This window comes from Chanos chanos, chromosome 1 (genome assembly GCF_902362185.1).
Source record: "Chanos chanos chromosome 1, fChaCha1.1, whole genome shotgun sequence".
NCBI classification, from domain to species: Eukaryota; Metazoa; Chordata; class Actinopteri; order Gonorynchiformes; family Chanidae; genus Chanos; species Chanos chanos.
Window position 1 is genome coordinate 52,650,461 of NC_044495.1, and position 27,828 is coordinate 52,678,288.

The 27,828-nt window shown below is 40.5% G+C and overlaps 1 protein-coding gene across 1 annotated transcript; it reads right to left on the reverse strand.

The window, feature by feature from the left end:
• Window positions 1-17,124: 17,124 nt before the first annotated feature.
• syn1 (synapsin I) lies at window positions 17,125-25,879 on the reverse strand. Its single transcript, XM_030780811.1, has 13 exons — window positions 25,572-25,879; window positions 24,432-24,489; window positions 23,940-24,031; window positions 23,407-23,563; window positions 22,852-22,941; window positions 21,502-21,564; window positions 20,988-21,130; window positions 20,751-20,825; window positions 20,433-20,535; window positions 19,782-19,913; window positions 18,920-19,001; window positions 18,026-18,686; window positions 17,125-17,269 (listed from the first exon to the last, which is right to left on the reverse strand). The coding sequence occupies exons 1-13, from the start codon at window positions 25,877-25,879 to the stop codon at window positions 17,125-17,127; spliced, it is 2,109 nt and encodes a 702-aa protein (XP_030636671.1).
• Window positions 25,880-27,828: the final 1,949 nt, after the last annotated feature.

The following is a 27,828-nucleotide window of genomic DNA, read 5'->3' on the forward strand; positions in this document are numbered from 1 at the left end:
TGAAAGTTGGCAGATCTAAAGATTGGAGCTTTGAGCATTCTCTGCAGAGGCTCCTGTCCTTGTGATTGTGTGCTGAACACCCAGTCCCACACTAAGAGATAATCACCCATCTGTCACAAAAAGTATCATCACTCATAAAGCATTCTGTGTTCTCCTCACAGGCAGGAATGCACTATAAGACCATCAATTTGCTTAAAAGGCCAAAAGAGAGCAGATGACTACTGATGTCTGTATGTGCAATAGCATTGGTAAGCCTTATCACCCCTAATTATTCACTAATTTCCACATCCTTAATATGGATTAGGCTATGTAATACAGGTCAATTTGTGATATGTGTGGTATCATGAGTTCTACACGGATATGATGGCTTTCTTCATACTTTTATGTCACTTACTTTAACAGCAAACACAACACATAATACAAAATATATGATGTGGGTAGTATGTAGGTACTGTCCAAACATGAATACAAAATACTGCAGTGTGACCTATACAATTCAGGCATCCCAGACTACAGTGAACTCACTATCAATAAGTCTGCATAAACAACAGAGTCATTTTTGAGAATTTTCCATATGCAGAAAACAAAAAAACAAAAATAGTAGCCGGAGGGGTTACCACAGATGTAATATTTGTAATAATTTGAAAAGATGTGGACTACATTGTTACTCTGAAAACTAGGCTTACAGAGACTGAAACTAACATTACCAGTGTCATGTACGTTTGCCAAGTATATACACACCTATATTCAAAGTATTACAGTATAAAAGTACATTTGAGTTCAAACAGAGCTCTGAGTACAAAGAATATATCGTGTGGATACCGTGTAAGTAAAAACTACTTATAAACATCCTGCTTATTTAACTGAATGTCACAGCAATCGACCAACAGGTGTGGTACTTTATTGGTCCACTAGACCTTAAAGTCTAGGGCGGAACATAATTTTTAGAGGACTGATGGGGCAGAGCCGATAAGGGATGTTGTCTCTTAAATCCCTCGACAACTGGCATCAGTTGTTTTGCTTTTCCGCTGAAATCCTTGTTCTTTAGCTACAGGCCTGCAAAGATTAAACAACTGCTTTCGAAAACAAAATGTGGCCATTTCAGTATCTCTGATCATACAGTGCACGTTAAGAGACTGAGGCAAGATCCTCAAATACGTCTAAATATAGTTTGAGACAATTCGCCCCTTACCAATGCCTTCTGCAAACATACCACATGCTCCGTCGCCTAGATACAGCACACATTACAAACTCGAGGTCAGTCATACTTTCCTAAGTCGACAGAGTTTGGTAACAATGTGATTTATAAAGCAATGCCTGGTCTCGACAGTGAGGACAATAATATAAAGTCTGGGAATTGAGTGTTATTAGGACGTGTCTTTTCGGCGGAACAATAATGTAGTTTTAAAATGTTTATTTTACGGTTTTAAATAACACGAAATTTCTCTGATAAGATAATGAACAAAAAGCACACTTTGTTCTCATTTATGTCTGTGGCGCAGCGCCCGCAATGTGAAGCATCTATCGTAAAATGACCTAATACCTTCCTGCACAGATGACATCACTGTTAGCGCTGAAGCCCCTTTCGTTCTCATAAAACATTCCAGCAAAACAAAGCGGGTAAGTTTTATTGTCGTTCTCCATTCAATAGCATCAGTATCAATGCGCAATTGTCTTACCGTCTTCATCCATAGTTGAGAAGCATCCAGTATTCGTTTACGATTGGAGCAGCCTTGAAGTGAAACTCCAAAACCAATAGTCCTTCATTTCAGTAGTCCTTAAACTGATCGTGTAGTCTCAATCGTGCTCAAGAATACGTAGGTGGGCTGCATCAAACTCCTTAAGTATTATTGTTCGCCCACGGGTCCCGGGGGCGTACTGAGATAAGATAAGGGGGTGTGCCTGATTCTCTTGCGCTTGCCTGAGTGTGCGATGAGGTATGAATGCGCCTGCGCCTGCGCTTGTGTCTGTGTGTGCGTGTGCGCGTATCTGTTCACCTCACATCGACCGTACATATGCGGTGCCGCGGTTTGGGGGCCAATGAAAAGATAAGATGATTGTCATCATCCAGCTGTTGTTATCAGTCTTGCTGATCGTTTCCTGTGCGATTACGACAGTAACTCTCAAGCCCTACAATTACCTTTCCCCTTTACATTTGTTGTTTCTGAATGCGTGTCATTATTAAGGCGAACAATTACTGACCTTGAGATGAGCTTTGAGGGAATTAAATTACATCCTAAAGGGGGGAATTAATTTGTATCCCTAAATTCCAGTTATTAGATGCATGGCACACATCCTTTTGAATACACAGAGTCATCAAATGAATAGTTTAGAAAGGTCAACAGTAATTTTAAGCCAAATGACAAATCAAGGGTGCTTAACTTCATACTGCTTAGGCCTATGTGTACTTCTTGAGCGGCGTGGGAGGATATCAGTATTAACTGGTTATTTTTAAAAACATGAGTCACTCCGTCAGACTTGCCAATTAATTGAATTAAGTGAAGAAAACCGTTGCATTAGAAGGAGAGTGCAGCATTTGAAGATGTGCTGACAAAATTAACCTATGCATTAGGTTGATGAATAGAGAGTGAGTGATCTATTGGGTCGTTTTATTGATCATAACCACAAAGCGCTTTTACCCGCTAACGCAGTCAAGGTAGGGACTAACGCTACCAGTTGGCCTGATCTAAGTAGTCATTAATCCATGTACACAGCTAAGTGACCAAGCAAGTGTGGTCTTTGGAAGTGTTTCAGTAAAGCATAATGGGCAAGCCTGTACCTGTTGTCAGTTTAATAATAACTTTGTACTTATCAATCTGTCACTTATTCCTTACTTAATCTGAATGCATGGCAGTTTTATAGCAACAATACTGCTTCTCTGTATGTTCTTCCAAGCTAGTGTGTCAACTGACTGACTCTCTGTACCACTATTATTGCTATTTAGAATTTGAGGACCATAGCTCCTAAATTCTGACTCAATCCCAGTTAAATGACAGAAAGCAACAGTTTGAAAGTTGCTAATATGACGCTAACTGTTTTCCGTGTCGGTCTTAAGACGTGTCACAGTACAAAAAGAGTCCTGTCTACCACTGTGTAATTATTTTGTTCCCTGTTTGTTTTACTTGTTGTCTCAGACAGTTCGTTCTATCGCGCTTGTGAGCTCAAGTGTGAATGCTTTCTCTGTTCGCGAAGGCGCCTCTCTCCGGCATACACTTATTTACTTGTTGCATTATGCCGAGAGAAGCAAAGGAAACTGGTTTGTCTCTCATTGATTTTGTATTCAATGCGTTGTACATGCAAAAAGACATTTACAGAATGTTGTTCCATAATATCTAGGACTGATGGTTCACCTTGATTTTTTTTTTCATGGTGTGTAAATACAGTGTATCTGTATTGAGTTCTAGTCTCCAGAAATAGTACAGTATAATTCGGTGTAAACAGTCTTTTTCACTTCATTACAGTCTCCTATTTTCTCTTGTCTCTTAACCACTACGAGTTCCTCTGAATACTTAGATAACATTCCTCCCTTGGCTTTTTGTTCCCATTGCACAGAGCAGTGATTACTGAATGAAGATATATTAGCGTCTTTATTTGGGAAGCTTACTAAAGGAGATAATCAGGAGAAGAAATAGAAGGCCCTTAACCGCTGTGACCCCCCAACCCGGGCAATAACTGTGCTGTGACCGCACCTGGACTGCCTGCTGGCCGCGTGCGTCTCTCGACGGCCATTGTAAATTGATAGCGCTGGAACGACGATAGCAGACTCGTTGGAGCATCGCTGCATCATGTGACTGGCACCTGGGGGGAAAAAATAGTCCTTAGGAAAGCACAAAGGGAGAGATGAATTAGCACAGACAGTGCTGCTTAGCTCAGGACTGTCGTGACGATCACTGAGTTTGGTGTCACAGAGGGTGTCAAAAGGGCGAAGAACACATTAACGATTTTTGTCGACTGAACAAGGCTGGAATATATTCAGTAGTGAATATTCACGGATTTCAGCAGCATGAGAACAAGAGTGTAATGTCTCTAACAGTTTCTGCAGTTCTAGAATTTAGCTGCTTCTGATCTAATAATGTTATAATAATACCTGTTTCTTGTGTCACAATCAATTACTGCTCAAGTACTAATAATGCTGATCCTATGTTTTGACACAAAATCTTTACAAACTGATATATAAATATATATATATGCACATCCAAAAGCTTATAGAGCATTACATGGTTACTGCAGGATTTTTAATTTTTCTCTGCTCTCCACTTCCACTCCACAACCACAGAAAAAGCCCGTCGCTGTTATTGGAACTGAAACCTAAACTCCCATTGGTAAAGCCTACCCTCCATCTGTCTGCTTCCATATGGGTTTGGTATGATACAGCATGACAGGCCTGATTCCCGCACAACTCACAAGGTGTGAAGACCCAGCCAGCCTGAGAGTTTGAGTGGGCATAACGGGGAGTGGGCCCCAGCATCCAATTCATCCCGGTCCCCACGGCCTGAGAGCCATCCATGCATGACTGATTCACCTCTTCCTGCCGAGTACTGGGGCGTTAGTAACTGTCGGCCGCGTGTTAGCAGGTGTCTAAGGCACTGCAGAGGCTCTGGGGATGTGAGAGTTGGGAAGGAGATCAATGCTCAGCTGCAAATCCTGCTCGAGTTGATGAAAGACTCCTCACTCTGAGGGATCAACCAGACTAATGCCTTTTCTGATACAGATACACTGAAAACAACGCCCACCAAGCAGACAGAGGTTGCGCTAAATTGAGAACCTTGTGATCGACTTTTCTTTAATTCATGAGTCTGAATTTGAAATGGACAAGACATACCCCACATGATGTAAAATTTGAATTGAAAACAAGGTCACCCCCCCAATAAATTTGAAAGATCACCCACTGCCAAGTGGATACATGCCAGACGTGAGGCAACTCCAGTATTTAAGCCCAGTCCTACCCACAGAGGCATCTACGGTTCATTTGGGATTCCAGGTGTGAGGATGCAGTGAGTAAGTGTTGTGGCCTGTAGCATTTCAGTACGTCAGGTTTACTGTGATAATATTTTACCATTTTATCTATAACTGTCTTTGTTTGTGGCAGCGCTCACTCCCCACGGTACATGAATTGTGAATGAAGAAAGTAAAAATGTCCTAGTGTTCGGTGTGTGTGTGTGTGTGTGTCTTAAATCTTCACAGGAACAATTTCTCTCGCTCTCTTTCCTGGCCCCTGAAAGCAGCCGGAATCATCGCAAATTCTCCTTTTCACAAGTAGCCCTTGCTACATCCTGGCACCTGCCAAAATGGAAAATAATAATAATAATAATAATAATAATAATAATAATAATAATAAGTACGCAGACACAGACAAGTTGAGTGGAGGGCACAGCCTCCTTCTCACAAGCAGGTTGCTGAATAATGATGTAACACGAATCCTCAAACAGCAGATGATACATAATTCATTATCCACATACCGAGGTTGTTTTTTTTTTTTTAGTTTTTTTTTTTTTTTTTTTTTTATCTTTTCCAAGACCAGATCATTACATTCATGGAGAATGACTCACTAATCTCTCAGGGCCAGTTGAAGAAGTACTGAAAGAAAGCCTTCTTCATGATTACAGCACCATTTGTTTAAGGCTTTCTAACCTTCCACTGGGGGTCTTGGATGTTTAAATGTCGTGTATTGTCCTTTAACACCTGATTAAGCATCACAGACATTTCTTACCTGTCTAACGCAAAACTGGTGGGCCATAAAATATGGAAGAAGGACACAACATACTTGCAGTAACCTTCACTGTATTGCTTTCTCTCCGCCTCCTTTCGTCTCTGCATAATATCGTCTCTCCGAATGATCCCATTGGTTCTTTGTGATGTACACATTGCCAGATTGAGGAAAAAAAAAATATGAGCTGTACCTTTAAGGGGAAGTGCTTTTCTGGTAACAGACATCTGAAGGACGTTTGCTAATGATTGGTCTGAGAATAAACAGGACGTGTGAGAGAGGCAAATGAATGAAAGCTATACCTTTATTTACCGATTCCACAATGGTTCATACGATCGCCCGTCTGTCATTCCAAAATTATAAGCATAAACGTGATACGATTCTTGGCGTGTTAGAGAACACTTGCTCACCACAAATGACTAAACCCCATCTCATGATCCATACAACAAAGTCATTTAGATGACAGGGCCTGTCGTCAAGATAGCACATTTAATGAGCAGACCCAAACTGTCATAGATGCTGTTACGCCACTCTGCTAGTACAGATGGAATGCACTCGCATGTAATAACATGAAGGATAGTGACACTAATTGTTTTTTTTCCTGCCTCTCATTTTGATTTTTACACTTTGAAAAATTGATGGGCTTCGTTTCACTCGTCCTAGTGGAGATGCTGCTTTCCGGTTCTGTCGGTAAAACCTTTCCATGAACTAACCGTGATTTCTCCTGCTTCTACTTTAAACCTGAAGCAGATGTAAGAGCATTGCGGATGCAGTTAATTTTGTGGCTCACTTCAGCCTGTAAGAGCATGTAGCACACTTTATGCAAATTTAAAGACCAGACTCTCATCCCGAGCAGCACAGCTGTGATGGAGATAGAGCTGAACAGGAAAAGTCCATTACAGGAGAATAGCAAAAAAGCCAGGCAGTGGAAGTATATAGAAGAACTACATAAGAGTGAGTAAAAACACGTTAAGCATAGAGTCTCTCGGGAATCGCTCGCAGAAGCGTTTGCATCGTTGCATAATCAGGGTATATTTTTATACTCATGTGCAAAAAGTGTCTTTGCATGACCGATGATCTCCGCAACAACTGTTTGTAGCAGACATGGATGCACTGAGGTATTTCACAGCCAGCTGAGAGGAGGTGAGAACGTGGATGGCACTAGTGTTTGAGCAAATGGTCTCAATTAAAAAGCTTTAAACCAGAATGGCTTAGGAATTTTGACCCAAAGACTACACGTCGTAGAATGAACAGAGAGCATCAAAGAATGAGATTAGATTTTTTTTTTTCCCCTGCACGCATGAGCTGTCTGTACATCTATTTCAAACGGGATTAAGGGACCAATCAGCTGCCTCTCCAAGCTTCCCCAAAGCAGAGCCACACCAAAATTCAGACCCTGAGGAGCTGCTCCTCCTGAACGCTCTCACAGGCAGCCTTGATCCCTGCTTCGTGTTTCATTCTGGCCTGATTCAACTCAGTGCTGCTTCTGAGAGATCAATTGACTCACCCTTCCTCCAATGCTAGACTGGCCATTTGTTTTCAGGAAAATACAAACTGCTCTTTAGAGTTAGCCCTGGTCAACCAGGCATAGTACTGTCTTCAAACACACATTTTGAAGAAGTATTATAATTCTTTTTTTTTTCTCTTTTTTTTTTAGTTTTTATTATTCTGAAACGAATGAATAGTTTTAACATAATTCTTATCCATTTTTATTGAACTCCTGCAGTCTTTGAGTATCTTAGGTCATTTCTAAGCTTGCAAAGATTTGCATCAGTTAACAGTAAATTATGGTCTTTTTAAAGAAAAGCTTCAGTGTGTATAAAATGTTATCTTGGCTCTGTCTTTGGTTGTGCCTGGAGAAAGGTAATGCCAAGGTATTTTGGCTCACAAATAGAGGACAGGATTGTTTTCTCATGTTTGTCCGAGCAGATTATGCTCTAAGTCAGTTGCAGAGAGTCTCTCGTTCCCTGTGTCTGGCTGAGGATGCTGGCATCCTTCTCTGTCTCCTTACGAGTTTGCCTCCTGCTCAAGTGAACCCCTGGTACCTGGGAGTATTAGCTAAGCTACAGAAGGTGGAATTAAGTCCATAGTCATTAAAGATGAAAACAAAGAAGTGTTTTGGTGTATTTTTCCTTTTTTTTTTTACGCAAAATGTATGTATCTGCTTTGATTACATCAGCATTGTGCCTATGAAAAAAAAAAGAACACTTACAAACAAACCCTCCTTGATGATGAAGCTTTTTTTAAATAGACTGTCGTATCCATGGTTACAAGAAGAGGCCAAAAATCGTCGAGTGCAGTATTTCGTAATAGCTTTTTTTTTTTTTTTTTTTTTCTTTTCATTTCTTTTTTCCAAGGCGGAGAAAGGGCACGCTGTGGAGAAATGCTCCACGGAGACTAACTAAAACCTACATCAAGAGGAGGTTGCCTGAGAATACGAGGGAGTCTTTTTGCGTCCTTTAAGATAGAGAGAAAACGCTGTTGGCCCCATCTCCTCCTGTCTGAAGTAGAGGAATCTTCATTCATCTCAAACCCTCGCACAGTCATCCCCAGTTTATGGAGGGCGTAATGAGGCAAGCCAATCGTAGGTGTCTTTATATAATGTGGGGTACAGAGCAGTAAATGTGGCGAGGTTACATTAATCACACATTGTACCCTGTACTGGTGCATTGCAGCTCTGCTGTAACTCTCCTCCACTGCATAGATCAACAGTGTGAGAAAAACACATCATTTGCAAGGGCTGGGGGACTGACTTGTCCCCTGGAACTGACTCATGACTTGACTCACCGAGTCTGGTTGCTGCTCCAATTTTCAATTTTGCTCCAGGTGTATGATCTGGTTCGAGGAGAGTAAAAGCGTAAAAGTCCATATCATGGTTGAGACTTGGACAGCCACATTAACACCTCCAGATAGTGTTAATTAAATGGCTAGGTGCACCACACTCCACACACCTGCCAGGTATTATGGAAAAGATGTCAGTCATCTGTTTCACATGTGTGTTTGTGTGTGTGTGTGTGTGTATTTCAAAGTTTTAGTCGTCAACCGAAGTGGTTTTAGGCTTCGGCAAGCTAAAACTGCAAGAGAATCTCGTTAAATCTCATTAATCACCTCATTAAACATTAACCTCACTGCAGACATCTGAATGACAGGCAAATGCATGTTTTAAATGATATGTTAGAATGAATGTGATGTGTGTACTGTAATGCGGTGATAATGATTACAGAGATTATGTACTACGCCGAACCAGTTGTGCCGAATAAGACTTTCAGTTCGCTTGCTAAGGCTTTGTCATTTTTAGTCATTTATTTTATTTAAAATGGCTCTTATTTCATCAGCCAAGATGCATGCACAGCATTCTCAGTTGCGCTCCCTCAGGCTATTTGTTATTTGGCTTTTCCCAACACACAGAGAGAAAGTCATCTAAAATGCATTGCCGCCTCTGACAGGAAATACTTAGCAGAAGATTCATAGCGCTCTACAATGCCTGCTGAAGACAGACTACATCAGTGTAATGTAGACATAAGTGTCATTGAGCTTTTTCTGGCAGAGTTCAGTTCTTTTTTTTGTGTGTGTCACTGGGTTCTTTTTGACTTGCTGCCTTGTCTGTGTGTTTGTCTTATTGGGAGGGGGATAGGGTTTGTGTTCAGGCTTTGTCAGTAGAAGTCCAATAAAATCAAATCGCAATCTACACTGCTCTTCACAAACAAAGCTTGGGCTGATGAGTACCTATCGTAGATTGTCGATGAATTCAATACCAGATTGAATATCTTTCCATTCCCCTCTGGTACCATTTTCACATGCGGATAGCACACCTGCATCAGTTTAAGGCTATTGCGTTTTTGAAAAGACTTCTGCACTATAAGACATAGAGCTCACATTTTGACCGACACAATGGGTGTTGCTTCAGTCAACAGTGAAAAGTGCCTGGGATGTCATTATACCGCAGTAAATGCATATAATTACAAATGCTAATGAGGAAGTCTTGTATCTATGTACATAGACCCTCTCTCAGAAGCACCCGTTCAGTTAAATATCTCATCCACTTCTCTCCGTGTGATTTAAGGCTGTCTCAGCAGGGACATCTCTCATGGCCACTAAAAGCTCATGAAGTAGGTCGTGTGGGAATGGAGGGAGAAATGTAGAGAAGGAGAAATTTTCCCCCCTCTTATTAAGAGACCTGTAGATCTCCCTCTATCTTGAGTGTTCATTTATTCATAGTACTTCTGAGCAGGAGAGAGAGAGAGAGAGAGAACCTTCTCTTTTGCTCACAGATGAAAAAATCATCCTCTCTAGCTCTGCTTTTCTTGGAAAGGCTACGCTACAGTACAATACAATATTTAGGCCCTTCTTTATGTGTTTTGCTCTAACGTGGATCCCGATATTCTTAATAATTGAGCCTGAAATTCCGTCATCATATCACGGTTTTGGAAGAAGCCCATTTGCCTCTTTAAGGCTGATTTATCTAGTTTTCTGGATCAAGCCAGCTTTAAATAGACACAGCTTCTGTCATTGTCTCTCAGGCTACCTTTTCACTCTATCCAGGGCCGTTTTAGAAGCATGGACTTCACTAGGGAATGTGACACATCCATCAACTGGGATCATATATGAAGTGTGTCGAGTCAACGTTTCATCGTTTGTATGCCGAGTACACTTCGAGAGAGATTTTCTGCAAGAGCGTGTCTGACACCAAATCACGTTATCGCTTAGCGTCAGGCCGAAGCTACTTCAGGTCTTCTGACATTTATTAAGATTTATCACGTACTTCAGTCCAGTGTGCATCTAGAGCAGCCAGATAAGACATGAAACTCTAGAGAGGATCTGAGACTCTCTTATTTCTGACCCAGTGTCAAATAGCAAAGGTGTTGGGTTATCTGCAATATGACATCACATAGAATTTTATTTCACGTCGCAAGATAGATGTTGAGGGTCATAAAAAGTATTCAAGGGAAAGAGAAATTGATCAGTCCTCTAATTAAAATCGACCCTCCCCATGTCCCCTCCCCCCCTCTTCGAGGGCCCACGTACTCATCCCGTGCCTCTGGGGAGTCTTTAGATTAGAAACTTGTTGACTGGGTATCGAGTATATGGCATGTAGGTTAGGTTTGAACGTCCAGAAAACATTCACTCTTTTGGAGAGCCAGAGATAGTAGCCGATACATAGAATAAGAGAGAAGCAGCAGCGTTACTTTTTCCCAATCTCCTTTGAACTGAAGTATCTAAATGAAATCCCCATGGTAAACAAGTAGTAAACAGGTTAAAAAAAAAAAAAAAGAAGTACAGCTCACAAAGTGTGGTATTTGAATGTGTTTCTACAACGACAGTGAAATGTCAGGACATGTGTATATAATACTATGGACGTAACGTGAAGCTGAAAGGGAAGAATGACCTCTGCACACAGCATTGGTCAGTCCATAGACGCAACTCTCCGTACTGCAGTGTGTGACAGTCCACATGCTGTGCACAGTCTGCTGGTCTTTGCCGGACTCAGCACTGATAAAATTACAGCACAGATGGGACCCCTCTGACACAGAGAGTAAATTTACACATCTAAAGCTAGAAGACTTCTCCCGCATCTTCAAAACACAAAGCAAAAGCTTGTGAAGATCTTGAAAGGGATTTTTCTTTTTTTTTTTTACTTCTCTCTTTCAGATGTCTTCCTCCTCTATCTCACCATTTCACTTTTTTTTTCTGTCGTGTTGTTGTTTGTTTGTTTGTTTGTTTGTTTGTTTTTTACTATTTGAGAGACATTTCATTCATGGAATACAGGTCAGGTTCAGATTCATTTACAACAGATGTTGTCACAACACGGTTTTGAAAAACATAGGTGATTGGTCAGCGGCGTAATGTACTTTCTGTTGCACTTGTACAGAGAGAACGCAGAGGGAGATGGGGAAAGTGTTCAGACTTCAGAATTGCTTTGAGTACTGGGTGTAAATGGCTCTGTGTCAAAATGAATAAGAGAAAAACTCTCTTATAAAGATGAACAGCTACTGGCTGTACACTCATCTTTCTTAATCGATAACCTAATTATACTTTTAAAATGTCAGAATTCATAACTGCTCCTAAAACTTTCTATAGTTGTTAATACAATAATGTCACCATGACAAATTGTCCCCAACAACTTTTATTTCTCTCAAATATGTGGAAGGTGACCTTTACAGAGTCAGAGATGAAAATAGAGAATAAAAACGGCATAGAAAAACAATATCATGACGTGACATAAATTTGAAACTCGCAGACTTTTGGGTTCGTACACATTTCTAAAACAAATTGCTTGGGGTAGGTTTGGTTTGTGACCATGGAGACTGGAACGCCACGGGGGAAATAAGGAGCAGCATTGTCATAGCATCCCATTCCCGAATCCCCCGAAGTTTAAATATTACAAAATCAGCAAACAAGTCTATGAATAGTTGAAAGCTGAGAAATTCACACTCCTCCAGCACCCATCTGACTCACGCAACAGCTCATCCTCCACACGCTTCCTTCTGCTAAGATATCTCTCCGTTCTTTTCCATAGTCTGGTCTGCCAGACAACTACTTCTGGTCAGAGCTGTGGGATGGTACTTTTTGTTTGTCCTTGTGAGGGTGTTAGTGTTTGTGTATTAGAAAGTGAGAAAGAGAGAGAGAGTTTGTGTATCAGTGTGTGCATTTTTGTGCATTTACTTACTGGTTCACCTAGATCTCATTCATGGATATAAGTTCAGAAATTTCCAAAAGTTGTGCTTCAGGTATGGTGCCTGCACACAGTAAAAAGGAGGAGTTTGCATACTAAAGAGCATATTCATAATCATCAGTGACTAAATACTGAGTTTTTTTTCATAATTTTCTTTGCCATTTGGTTTACAGAGGTTGCAATCGTACCATCCTGACGGAAATCTTGCAGACTTGTGCCACTTAGTGGCCGTTTTGGGAAGCCAGGCACAGATGATGATGGATATTTGTGTAACAAAAAAAAAAAAAAAAAAAAAAAATATATATATATATATATATATATATATATATATATATATATATATATATATATATAAAGCGCTAAACTTATAAATCATTCAACCCCATAACTGAAAACTCTGTCTCTGTGCAAATATTGATGTCACCAAAAATGCCTCTCTGACTCCTCGTCTCTTGTGTCCTATTTATTCTGAGCAAAATATTATAACTGACCTCAGATCAGACAGAAAACAGTTTCAAGTGACGTCTTGACCCCAACTGCCATCGGCTTCTACAGAGGTGCTGCCTGAGGTGTTTAAATAGCAATTTTATTGCTATTAAGTTGGTGGCTCGTGGGAGGAATGGAGTGCCATGGTAACCATGGAAACCATTATTTTCTTGCTCTAATGTTTTGGCTCATAGAGTATACAGAGCTTTACAGTGTACTCTCGTAGGCCTTTTGCTGCAGACAGTCATCTCCCCTGTACGGGAATGAACTGCAGCTAGCTAATGCAGAGTGGCACTACAGTGCAAGCTGTGGTATTTATGGAATGAATGTGTGGGAAGGTGTTTAAAACTGTGCAATTAAAAAAAAATGTTTATAATAACTGTGAACAATGTTCAAGGAAGTTGAAAAACTCATTTAACTGATTAAGAATGTTCCTAAATGTTTTGTAGCTTCAGTCTATTCAAGGTATTTTTAGTGAGATCCTTATTAGTATATTATGTGTTCCAAAAGATTGTGTATTTGCATGAAAACTTCAAATGTGAGCACTTATGTATGTGAACTCTTACACCGGTATGCACTGACACACTTCACATCACAAAAAAGTCACATGTGAAGCACTATTATTTTATCATATAATACACGACACTATGAAGAAAAGAAACTAGTGCTTTTTAAGTTTCATAGACTTTATTGAGTATGTGCGCATTTTGGTAGCATAGACATTTCGCACAATTAATTAAGCTACATTTAAAATCACATCAAAGTTGCATCTATAAGTGTTAAACTACACTGTATTTTTACTACAATATTCATCTTAATAAGATTTTATATTATTCCTTCCTTTATATTATTACTATGTTTCATTTTCCTCTATATTATTTTTTATACAACTGGCAGGCATCAACAAATTTCATAGCAAAGACAAATTTCACAGAAATTCAAACAGTCAGTATTGGATAAAACCATTCAAAACAGTTTGTGACAAAAATCGAAGAACATCTTTTAAAACCAACACCTTCATAAAAAATAAAAAGCAATTAAAATATTAAATGCTTTCAATTGAAATTTAAAATACTAAAAAGACACAAATGATATGTAAAGACAAACTTAAATAGGAGAACTGAAAGCCATCGAACCATACAAATAAATAAATACATTCTTACATAGATAAATATTCAGAATATTTGCTTCCAAACTTATCTTCCTGATCAAGGATTTCTGCATCAAGCGTTCAACAATATAATTCACTCACTCGAAAGCCATCATTACACATGCTTAGGTGGCCTAGTTTTAAAAACATTGACCTCACTTTCCCTGTAGTAAAACATGAGGGGGAAAAAACATATTAAAAAAATCACCTTAACATTTTGCCTGAGCCAAACAATTTTATCTTGTACAACTCAAGAGTTTCATGTTGAACTATAACACATTCTACTTCACATTCTACTGCAGTCTTAAAGTGACAGGGTGGGGGTTTGTGTGGGGGAACATTCGAGTGACATCCAAATATCAAAACACTTACCAACATTTACAATTTAATCAAAACAAAAGTCCCATTTTATATTAAGTGTCTCTAATACGTATAATATTTACATAATAATTGCAAGATACTTCTAAATAGGAGTACAGTGCATTGTTAAAATATATTCCTTCAGAACATTGTAGTAGCCCATCTGGTTATTATGTGTGACAGATGCATAAGTTTAATATAATAATCAGTGCCTATAAAGATAAAAGTATAACTTTTGCAGTTATAATGTAAATAAGCTGGTAACAGCGACACTTAATACAAAGTGGAACCACAAAATTGATATCTGCCTTAACTGACTTAGAAGTTATTTAAAATTAACCATATTTGAGAGAAAAGAAAATTACATTCAAAGGTACTATAGCACAGAACGAAAATCATTAAAAACAGTATAGATCACATCCGTATCGCCCTCTGCCATTTCATAAATAAACAGATAAATAAATAAACCTTGTTGAGAAAAGCCAGAAGAAACCCCAGATAATCTTTAGCCAAACTCATAAAGTTCCTCTCTTTGACACAGAACACATTAACAAACGCCCATCATAGAAACTAAGAGGGAAAAAAAAAAATCAACTCCACATTAATTTTGCATTGTTTTTGTTAAGTCACAACCTGTACAACACTTCTATTTGGTTTCGACAGTTTACGGTACAACACTGAAACATTAATGCACCATATGTCACAAGGGATCAGCATTAATAGGCAAAGGGATTGGTGCAGGAGGGGCGGGGGGGGGTAGGGGGGTGGGTGCTGAGAGACAATTGGGACTAGCCAAATGAGCTCAGAAAAATGTATTGCCAATAAGACCTTAGTGTACCGGTGGTATACGTTCTCTCTTATGGAAGACATTACAGTGCCCAAGCTTGCATGCTGATTTTAGCTATGGATCCAAGGGGAATTTGGGACACTTCAGAATAATGATTAAAGGATCCAAGATTTAGGGGAAGGGGGGGGGGGGGAGAAAAGGGGTCCATGGATGTACTAAAAATGAACAAATTGAATATCCAAAATGAAACAGACATCTCCTTTGAAAGTGTACCTTTCTTTTAGTGTCTGTATCATGAGCACATTTGCTGATGGTATCCTTGGCTATACATTCTTTGGAGTGAGGCTGTCTGATGTGAGATAATGGACAGACAACCACCCAAACTCTCTCCCTCTCTCTCTTTCTAGTGCTGGTTTCAGAGACTACACTCAGACTAACAAGGCCCAAAGTTAAAAAACAAACACAGCAATCCGCAGATTACCTCATGGAACATATTCATAGGACTCTATTCTCTCACTCAAACCCTCCTGAGATTTTAAATCCACCTCATATATTCTCAAGTATAGCAGTTTTCATTGTGCAAACATGTCTCAATAAATGATAAATATATCCTTTCTCTCTCTAAATGACTCTATACTCCTCTGTACTGTAGATCAGCGACTTCGGGTTCTGTTGGGTTGGAAGACCTGATCGTAGACACTTTGCCGTTGTGCCACAATATCCAGGACATCCCTGAGACAAAATCCCTACTGAACTCAAACTCCTTGTACTCTTTCTGTCATTTATAAGGCAGGTTGATAAGGTTTTGGGGCAAACAATTGGCATAACCGTTGTTTTTTTTGTAGAGGGGTAGCATATTGAAAGGGAGGGGAGGCAGCTATGGCATTGCTCACTTAAATAAAACCACGGGGACTTTTTGACTACTTCATCTACGGCATGACGGCACAAATACGAAGCACAACTGTGAGCGGCTGCGTGTGCAAAACTACAATCTCCTTATAAGACATGCAGTTCAAACGACATTGCTAGCGGTGGCTAGTGCTAAAACGGCAGCTAGGTTAGCGTTACACTTTGACGAAAGCCTGTCCATACAGAATATAGTTTCACTGTTGCATCTTTATGGTGGTTCACTTGAGCCTCTACTGTGTTCAATCAAATACGGTGTCATCATTTTGAACATGAATTAATTTGGTCACATAGAAATGTATGAAACAATGTGAAATGACGTATAAATATTCTGCTTTTATATCGCTGTAAATCCTCTGTTTTGAGTTCTATTTTAAGATAACATTTGAGCTGTAATGTCATCCATCAAAACGCAGCTAAATTGCATATTTAGCAATAACCCATGAAATGACAGCAGAGGCTCTGAATGATTAAATATGGATATGACACAATGGACACTTTTTTCCACACTGGGAGTGAAACCTTGAGAAGTCAGTGACCGTGTGTGCTAAAAGGGGCATGTGTTATTAGTGTGTTTTTGCAAACATGTTTTCACACAGGATTTGAACTGGAATCAGTGATGGACTAGGAATGCTTTAGATATACAGTGTATTTGGCCATAATAACTGACATCTCTCTCTCTCTTGTAACTGTTATGTTCAACACATATAGGCAGTGATGCTCTTTTTTGCTGTGCAGCATTGGAAACCACCAATGTCTGAGACAGTGAATAATATTTCGTTGGTCCTTTGTTTGGGTTATAGATCTGAATACAAATGTTTGCATGTATGTGTGTGTGTGTGTGTGTGTGTGTGTGTGTGTGTGTGTGTGTGTGTGTGTCTTTACACGTTTATATATGTGTTGTGCATGACTAGACAAGACTGTCTGAGAGATGGACCGTGTGACCTGCTGTTTATTTATCTGTCTGATTTGTCATATCCAGGATGAGCATGTGTGTATTTTTGGTGGGAAATAGATGGAGCGTTAGATGAATGACCCGAGGAGTGTGTGGGGGCTTATTCCACAGAGAAGAGGCTGGCGAAGGACTTGCGAAGGTTACGGATGGTCTCAGCTTTCACCTCGTCCTGACTAAGAGTTGGGCGCGGTGCTGCCGCCGGTGTGTCTGGAATGTTGAAGGCATTGGTAAGAGACTGGGATTTGCTATAAAGAGAGGAGAGTGGCAATAGAGGACAGGAAGAAGCTATTAAAGTCATGCAGCAAACCCATGAAGATGACTGTAGAAGGGTAGCATAGTGACGCCATTGAAAAAGAGAGAGAAATGATGAAACTGGTTCAGTCTTTCCTAAGTGTTTTGACTAACAAACTGGAAATCCTTACTAGAGTGCATAACTAACAAACGCCTTCAAACTTCATGGGGAATGACCAGATCTGATGTGAAGGCATGCTCTTGATTGTTTTCATCATTTATGCTGTCTCAGTATTCCTCAATGTAAAGTTCTGCATGGTTCTTAAAAAATATTTGAATAAGTTGTGTATTGATTCTTATGTTGGCATAGGGTTTTGCGGCCCAACATTGAGAAATACAGGAACGCATAAAATGATGTCCTTTTCCAGCTTATTAAAATAGTTGATTGAAAGTGGAAACAGACAGACGACAATGCACACTTTCCTCAAGATGCATATTCAACTATCAAGAATTTGATTTCAAACTCTGGGGGAATGAGCTTGGATGTAATATGCAACTGAGTCACAAGATCAACATGTTTAGCATGCAAGTCATTCTAGAGCACATATTCAGCATCACATGTTATTGACTTCTAGACTCTGTAATATGCATTGCTTCTAGATGTCATTAGCATCATCATCCTCATCCTCATCCACATAGTCACTGTGTGCAATATAAAAACATTCCCTATAAAATACTACAGGCTACAGTAGAAGAAGTGTCGTTCTTACTTTAGTTGAGGGGAACCACTCAAAGCAGGGTGATCAGGGCTGGGCTTCTGGGGGGGCTGAGGCTTTTGCTGGACAGGAGGCCGGCCAGCCCCAGGACCAGCAGAGCCACCCGGGCCTCCCTGACCCTGCACAATGGGTCGTGGTTGTTGGGTGGTCGGGGGCCGAGGTCCACCCTGCTGTTGAGCAGGGCTTCTCTGCTGTTGACCGGGGTGGGGACCTCCCTGGGTCGGCTGCCTGACGGGCTGACCCTGCCTCTGTTGTGGAGGCCTCTGTTGAGGTTGACCACCTGTAGGTTTAGGCCCCTGGCCCCCTGTTTGGGACCTCTGTTGCTGTGGCTGTTGTTGTTGCTGTTGTGGGGCTCCTTGTTGCACCCTTTGGTTTTGAGGGGAACCTCCTTGACCACGTTGTGCTGAACCCTGAGCCGTAGGGGGTCTCTGTTGTGCTGGAACCCCCTGGCTTGGCGGTCGCTGCTGGGCAGCCTGGCCTCCCTGCCTAACTTGCTGAGTAGGGGGGTTCTGAGTGCTGGGACTAGTCACTGGCTGAGATTGGGATGGAGCTTGGCTTAGGCTCTGAATAGGCTGGCCCTGGGGAGTGGGCCGCTGCTGGGAAGGGGGTCCTTGACGACCACCGGGGCTGCCAGAGGGTGCTTGTTGTGGACCACCTTAAAAAGCGAAAAAGGCGTTACAGAATTAAGCACTGGGAACCTCATTGTTCACATCTTCTGAGTCACCAAAGGGATCGTGATTTGGTGTAATTTAATAAATAAACTGTCAGCTACTGACAGCTATTTTACACAGAGCTCCACAGTGACCGTCTGCATTTGAAATTCCAGTTAAGTCTCATTCACTAAAGAAAAAAGTATAAAGTTGTCAGTATAGAGTTATAGTTGTGTACCTTGTGGAGAAGGGCGTTGTTGGGCTTGGGGCACTCTAGTCTGGGTAACTGGTTGAGGTGATACAGCTCTCTGTGTAGGTGCCTAAGGAGAGAAGAAAAAAGGGAGAGAAAGAAAGAGAGTGAGAATGAGAGCGGGGTTAAATGGATTGCTGCTGTCGCATAATACGTTCCATAAATCCATCACCAAGCTATTGGCAAACAACCAAGGCATAAAAATTTCATATCATGACTTCGACACGTGTGCTGAAAAACAGAGAACGCCATAACTTTTTTTCCCCCCATGTTATTTCCTCCAGTCTCAAGACATCAGCAGATCACGCAGCTATAACTCACAATAATAACCACAGAACTCTAACCCAAGTTTCTGTCAAAAAAAAACCATTTTCTCCAAGTTGATTTCCTCAGCACCACTCCTCTACAAGCTGATTCAGGGGAAATTTTTTGTGTTACTTTTCGGGATAATCAATTATAGACAACTATGTACCACATTAAGACGGGATCAAACACTCAGACCTCTGCTGCAGGATTATCACGATGTGAGGTTTCCAGGATGAAAGAGATTATCCTCTTGAGCCTTTTCTCTTGTGAGTGGGATTAGCCACAAAGGCACAGTATAAATGACTCACTACATTCACAGCTTTAAGCGTATTGACAACTAGCCACTTTAATGCTCAAAATCAAAGACACTCCATCTGACAGTGCTACTTTGGTGGTCATATCGACATTGGTGGAAACTCACCATTCTCTGCAAGCACAAGCAACTTAAAATGTTTGTCAGGTTCCAGGGAAGGAATGTGCTTTTTGCTAGACCCCATACAAAGACCTTCCAAAATAAATTCAATGTGTGTGTGTGTGTGTTCACCTGTGAGCGGGTGGAAGAAGGCAGTCCAGTGCGTGGAATGGTCTGGTTCATTTTGGAGATGACTAGTTCAGCTATCTGAGCTCTATCCTCGTCCTGCTGGTCCCCAATCAATGGCATTGAACATCCCACCACCTGAGAGAGGGAGAGAGGATCAAAAGAGACAAAAGGGTCAGGTGAGCAATGTTTGCAAAATTTTTGCAGATTTAATATGATTAGACTCTGCTACAATAAGTTCGTGTTATGTATATTTATAACATGAATCCAATATTATAAGGCCAGCATTCTGTGGTCCAAAGGTAATATCAAAATTAACCATTTTATTCATAAGCATTTTTTTCATGAATGAATACCATGTAAACATCAGCATTTTGTGATTTTGATTAATAATATGCAGTACAACAGCTAATTTAAAAAATGCATCATGAAGGTTAATAGATAGGTTAATAGTAAGGCTAATGGGAAGGTTAATAGTAAACAATGACATTTTTATGCTTTACTACATAAGACTGTAAAGAGAGTTAGGTAGAAGCTAAAAAGACAGTTCTGGTAATATGAGCTGAGGTACACACTGTAATTCCAGTGCTCAACAGAAGAAATCTTTTGAATGTCACCTTTGCTACCTAAAGATGTCTGAAACTGGTGACCTCTAACCTCAATTATGTAGTCCCGGCCATCTTTTCCGTGTAAAGCTTCCACTGCACACATATCCAGACCACCAAAGACCTCAGAGCAAGAGTCCACCCACATGCGATACCTAGAGAGAGTACGCACACTTACAACAACTGCCCTTAGAATGAACATCCACCCACAAATGTTTCCTAGAGCAGAACAACAAGACTATGTTTCCCTCAAGCTCAGTTAAAACATCTTGCTATGCTGTCTCTGAATTCATTAAAAACCCATGCCATACACAAGTTCAAAAGTAACAGTTGGAAGTGACTAGGCATAGACAAGAGAAAAAACGTTTACCTGTCAGACATGGCAACTTGCTCCAACATGGCTGATCCTGTGTTGGTTTTCCAGTTTCCAGAGATTGAGGTCCTCCTGTCCAATCAAAGATCAATACAGGTTAAGCATACACATTCAAAAACCAGTGAACTGGAACTTTCTATCCCCTAAAATGCTATAAGTATAAATAATTAATGTGATTGACCAAATTGTACATAAGGTATCATATGGACATTAACAATCATGGTTTTCACCCACATATAGGCCTTGTAACTGTCTCCAATCTTCTGGATACGGACGTCATATTTGGCATCAATGAAAGGCTCAGATGTGGCGTATGTCTTGGTCAAGGCTACCACACTGGCAATATCCTGGAAATCGTATTGATTGTCCACTTTCACCTGCGGGAGAAAATGGAAATGCTTCTGTAAAGTTAGGCCACACACTTAATTTGACTGAGTGTGTTGTGGCTCCATTAACATAATGAAATATTCAAACAATAACACTTACAGACTCATAATACCTCGAGATAAGTGCAAAGCACATTTGATTCTCAGCTCATTATCCAATAAAGAACTAAACCACCACAGAGGAACAACGTTGGTGTAAAAAAAAAAAAATGTTATTTTATCATTTCCAAGATTGGTTTTGCATTTCAGTGTTTAACAGAGCTGTCATTTCCAGGCTTTATCCTTTAGCCAAAATAAAAGGGTTTTTTTTCCCAAACCCAGATGCTCCTGTGGCCTTTGTGTGTAAAAAAGTGATCACCCACCTTTCCCATGCCTGAATGGGCGTGGCCCATCTTCACAACCACAGGGAATCCAGGAGTGGTGATCTGTGAGAACGAGACAAAGAACAGACGAGGAACTTCATCAGCTGATGCACAAACATTAGGGAATTGAAGCAGTACATGGGTAACCCACTGGTGACAAATTAACTCTGAGAAAGTGTATATTGCCCCATGCTGTGTGGGATATTGTCCTTCACTGTTTCGCACAATATGAACCCTCTCAGATTTAAATTCACACTAATGGATTTGCCGTGTAGCTCTGACAATATGTTACGTCACCTTCATTATCTAAAGGCCCGTTAAACTGTCTAACACAAACTGTTGCCTCACCATTAAAAGATTTCTTCTTAATTAATCACTTCTTTCTTCAAAGAAAACCATTTAGTAGACTGAGACTCACAACCATCAATAAACAACGTGAGGAGAAGGCATCATTAAAAATTCATTTTTACTTTACCTCCACAAAGCATTTGGTTCCACAAAGACAATGCCATCTGATTCTGCAGCAATGTGACCTCAATCAACATTTTGTCTAACGCTAAAGTTAACTAAAATAAAGACAGCTACAAAAAAATCAGACTACTCATTAACCGTCTTCTGACAGCTGCAAAGGGCATATTTGACAGTTGCTATGGCATTTGAGAGACACAAGCGTTCTGCCACAAAGCCCTTTCATGACAAAAAAAAAAGTGTGCACCTGTCACAAAGAAACAAACAAGTGAACAAGTTCTACTGAACTAACACAAAATGGAGCCCAAAGACCATAGTACTCAGTCTGAGAATCCTTGGTTATAAGCCCTGGCTCAATACATGGCTCTCAAACCTACTCCAGCCCTGCGAGATACTTGTTGGATCATAGGCTGAATAAAGCCAGCGAAAGCTTGCAGAGGAGGAAGAGGCAGAGCAGGATGCAGTAGCACTGCAGTATCAAACACGCAGAGCCATTCAGACTAAACCGAGACAAGCTTCAGCATCACAGCACTGTAACAAACTCCGTCAGACATTCAACATCCATCCATTTTACTGCAGGCTCAGTAACAATTACCCTTTTCACAGCAAAACAACGATTAGATACTAACCCAAATTGCTTACTAGCCCTGAGAATGCAGCAAACTAAACAGGGAAAAAACTGAGATGGAACTCGGAATATTTATGAGGCTTTTAACGTGGTGTCTAGAGGAGCCAAACCCCGCTGTGTTTGCAACCCTATTGTGGTGAGCTGGGGCAAAGTATTAGCCAACATCCAGGCCCTCCTGGGCCAGGCTGTGTTTCTGGGTCTTTGGAAGTGACAGGGAACTAACATGGGGAGGTAACAGATGGCCAGTCACTCACCATCTCCTTGTGGTTTGGGTAATAAACCTGCTCGATCAGTGGGAACTCTTCTGGACCCAATTGCTTGTACAATCTGGTCATCTGAGCGAACTGCAAGAGACGCATCAACCCACACGTTTCACGCACAGTCATCGTATAACAACATTTGGGAGGCGAGAGGATGTGATTTCCCCTCTGAAAAAATTCGGTTACATAAGACACAGCGGCCTCTTGCGCACCAGGTTCGTGTTACAGTTTTATTTGTCCGTCTTAACCAGGCCCCTATTGAACAATGCCCGTATGTTTACTCGGCTTTTTTAGGGCTGAAAATATGATGTTGGAACTTGTTCAACCAGTTTATGTCAATATACACATATATTTTCCATGGTGCCATATTGTAATATGTTCCTTATGTTATGTCACATCTGTTCTGATATCGTCCCCATTATCTATCTTGTCTACATTTTACGCAACAGGTTATACGATATACGGTACATTTCTGAAGCCAGGAGCATCTCAAAAAAAAAAAAAAAAAGTCAATGTCTATTTATGATAAATATAGAATAAGGTGCTTACCACCCATGGCTTATCACAGAAGTTGTAGACAGAGTGGAGTGAGTTGACACTGGGAATCCCAGCGTACTGAAGACCAATTACGATGTTCCGGAAATCACCATTCTTGGCCATGCTGAAGGCATGCTGTCGCACCAGCACAAAGTCTGGTTTGAAACACCTAGGCCATCAGATAACCTTAAATGAACCTTTTTCATCATTGAATGAGGGCAGCATTAAAAATCATACTAAAATATGATACGTGTGTGTGTGTGTGTGTGTGTGTGTGTGTGTGTGTGTGTGTGTACATGAAATCTTTTACAAGGAGCTACTAATTTTCTGGGAAAGCAAGGACACTATGATACCAGCAATATATTTTGTATATGTGCAATCTGCCAATGTAACTTAGAATTACCTGCAAATGCACAAAACATCTTATTAAATCAAACAATTACAGACTCTTGATGATATGCCATTGTTCTGGTAAACGCTGTTTTCCTATCTTTCCTGTTCTTTTCATTGAATGCGACATGTGTAATTATATAAATGGAACTCACTTTGTGATCTTATTGCCATTGCGAATTGCCTCCACATCCACACTGTAGCTGCCAGTTGCATGGGCCACAAGATTGATCTCAGAGAAGTCGGCCTTAAAGCAAATCAACATGATCAGCATTTCCAGATCAATAGATCAATATGTCTGATTACTCCTTTCTGAGATTGGTTGAGAGTTGACCAAAAAAAAAATCAATGCTGTTTATCTTTAAGCTGAGTCAACTCCCTGCTCATTTGGTGACTTGTTATCATTTCAAGCATAATTCCTCACATTACTTGCCTTACGTTAGCTATGGCCAAGGATTGGACAGAACACAAAGGTACTTTACTAACTGCAGTGATAGAATGGGGATCCAATGGAGTGCATTTATACCCACGCAATTCTTCTTGAGGGTAAAGAGTATTGATTCAGGATTTGTAATACTGAAGCCCCCACCGGTGAGATACAGTGCTATCATTTATGATTGATGCCTTGATTTAAAAGAACTACCCACCTGTTCAACTTTGATGTCAAATTCACCATGAACTTTTTTGCCTTTGAAGACCTTTGCCCTGAATAAAAGATCAGTGGTAATTTCAGGATGTTGCTTATAGATAGGTAGATAGATAGATAGATAGATAGATAGATAGATAGATAGATAGACAGACAGACAGACACACAGACATGCAGGAGACAGACAGACAGACAGACAGATAGATAGATAGATAGATAGATAGATAGATAGATAGATAGATAGATAGATAGATAGATAGAGATTCGAGTATGTATGTATAATTATACCAACCAAATCTTTGAAAAATTCATAATACATTTTGAAATAATAGAATCAAAAAAGGAGAGGCACCCATTTAGTAAGGACCTGTTTAAATCAGATCTCAACGTACAAGATCGAATTTTCGAAATTCGTTTTGTTTCATGATGACTGCTTTCTAAAGGGAAACGCGCCACAACATCAAAAGTATACATTATGTTTTGTATCCAGCTGATAACTTAGCTGTCTGATACGGATAGTAAATAACAATGCTCTCAAATACATATCTGAAATTTTAACAGCTGCCTAAACAGCTGTGGGCATATGATAAGTTTTTGAACAGCAGGGAATCTGTACCTTCATATCTCACAGGACCTGAGCTATTCGCCTTATCTACGTGATACTGTTACGGTGGGGGGTCAGTGGGCAGGGTGGTGCGGACCTCCCGGTTTGGACTGTCACTCTACCTCTTGAATGAAATTTTGTTCCAGCGGGTGGTCTGGTTAGAAAACTAATAACGTCAATATCTGTGAATTAGAGAACGGAATATAATCACCGCAGTATAATAAGCCATACTGAGAGTAATCAGATTTCAGGATGTAACAACATGACGAATAGTCCAAACAGCTGCCGGCCTGAATTGCGAGGTGTAGCAAAATAGTTTACTTTTCTGACACTGATTCAAAAACTCAGGTTTCTAAAACGTTAGTTCTAGCTTGAAACTACAGTTAATTCCAGTCCTTTTGCAGAGGGATTGTGTTTACTTGACTGTTTAATTGATGGCATATTGTGTCTTTGCCATAATGAGAAAACGTGATTTGGAAATAATAATAAGCATAGTCACGACATCTCACAGAAAAAAAACGCTCCGGTTCGGCCTACCAGTCTGTCTGCTGGTCGTCAATAACCAAAAGTATCTTTGCATTTGCCGCGGCGCTGGTTCTTTCAGTCGCCTCGTTGAAAGTGGCTGCAGCAGCAGCCGTGGTCTGTTTGACAGCGTTTGAAATAGAGGAGAAAAAGCCGGCTCCTGTGGACTGACTGGGGGGCTGGCGCCTCTCTTGTGATCCTGGCGACACCGCCGGGGCAGGGCTTTGTTGCGGCGGGTCGGGGCGTTGTAGGTCAGTCATGTAGCCATTCGGCAAGTTGGACATAAAATTACTGTCCGACAGTCGACGTCTCAAGTAATTCATGGTGAAGATGAATGGTGCGATGACTCAGAGAACCGGTGAATTATTCCTTTATGCGCAGTAAATCCGGCAAGAATCGAAAAGCGCTAACAGGCTTCTGCCACTCTAGTTCCCCATTCAGATTCGGTTTGCGAAAGACGAATGAATCTTGTCAATGGATGGAACAGCCGCAATTTCTTCGGGCTACACCTCACACTAGTCGTCTGACTCCCCACTCACAGGTCGTGCTGTATTGGATTTCCTAGAACGAGATAAATGTGGGATATTAAGGCTTGTAATTTTAAAGACAAAATGATATAAAATGCCTGTCTTAAGTAAACTACGAGCTTTTTCATTTAAATTTTCACATTCTGGCAATAGGTTGGCCTACATCCCTAAAAATCCAATTAATCGACTGACGAAAAATAATGCAAGAAAAAATGACGGTGTTCCACTTAAGACTTAACGATAAACCGGTTCCATCCCATTAAAATTAACTAGAGGTAAATTAAGAGGAAACAGGTACATGCAATAGAAGTCATAGGTTAAACTCGATAAGCCGGGATATCCTCCTCTCGTCCTCTGGTCAGACTGCTCGTGACTCGTTTCGGGTGTTTGGAAGCGGAGGTACGGTTGGAGCTCAGGAATATTCAGGTATTGCATCACTCCCCTCCAGCCCAATCCCTCTCTGAAAGATCCGTTTTGTGTTTTTCTATGCCCCGCGTCATCCTTACTGACTTAGCATCACTTTTCTTTTCAGTGGATAACGTATACGCGCGGGACAGCTTTAGTGTTGTTAGGGTGATAGTTATGAAGCAAGGAGGGGCGTTGCCGTCTCATGGCAAAGAAGGGCAATGCGTTTTTATGAGCAGGTCACGAAATGAATCCCCAGACAGTACTCTCCAATATACTATATAATGGTGCTCCTTGCGAACTGCGGACGACAGTTGTCATTGAGCCTCAACTCTTAATAACGTAAACGTATTATTTGAGTAGCCAGTGCTTTCTCATGATTATCTGGCTGCTATTTTGAGAAGCAATATCACCTGGATCTCGTCTAATACCACCATTAAAACCAAAATGAGGTCTTTGATAGCAAACAATAATTTCTCAAAGGAAATGCGATTTCCCTACTACGCTACATGAATATAAATTGGGGCGCATTTGGTCGAATTGATTCTTGTGGTCCGGGATCTGGTTGCACTGTGGTTGCAATAATACTCCATCAGCTCATAACCGATTGAACGGAAATAAAGTCATTCACCTTTTTCTTTCAGTCCTAGATTATTGACCCAGTCGTGTTACGTGGTTTGCCAAATTTATACGATAGAAATGTTATTTTTATTCAGTTCCTTATAGAACAACATATTAATATCTCAAAAATGTGTCAGTGACGTTCATACTGAACTAGACTTGTAGGCTGCTTTATTTCTTCTTCCCTTTCTCAGGATCTAAAGATGGCATTTTAGCTTGAAGCAAGAATTCAGACATTTTCGCGTAAAATAAATATTGACACAGTCCTAAAACGCTTTCAGTAACCACATAATGTGATTAAAAGCAAAGACAAGAAAGTGCCACTCAGCCTATTGGCCTGTGGTACACTTTTAAAGCATGCTATCTAATTACTGAAGTCTACAGTGATTCAGGACACTGGACAATGAGCTAGTGCTGTGTCTTCATCCCCCATAAGGTTTTCAGGACCCTGGACAGGGACAGTGCTCTTATTCACTTGGCTTTAAACAAACAATCTGGATAGTAAATATATGGTCCCCTGGGATCCAGTCCAAAGGAAATGGCTGCAGCAAATGTACACCAGGTATTGACTTTCTTGTAAATGTACCCTGTTGCCATATATCATCAATTTGTATAATTCATTTTTGATGTAGAATTGTAAGGTCTTTTCATCTATATCATGAAACATATTTTATGACGAAAATGATGGATTGAGAAAGAAATTCAGCACCCTCATAACA

What these genes read in the sequence shown, in the direction of transcription:
- syn1 (XM_030780811.1), bottom strand. Translation starts at nt 25,879, where the DNA reads ATGAATTACTTGAGACGTCGACTGTCGGACAGTAATTTTATGTCCAAC. An exon ending in CCCATTCAGGCATGGGAAAG is followed by an intron (nt 21,131 to 21,501) that starts GTGGGTGATCAC and finishes TTTCTCCCGCAG; the next exon opens with GTGAAAGTGGACAATCAATA. An exon ending in CTTCTTCCACCCGCTCACAG is followed by an intron (nt 19,002 to 19,781) that starts GTGAACACACAC and finishes TTCTCTCCTTAG; the next exon opens with GCACCTACACAGAGAGCTGT.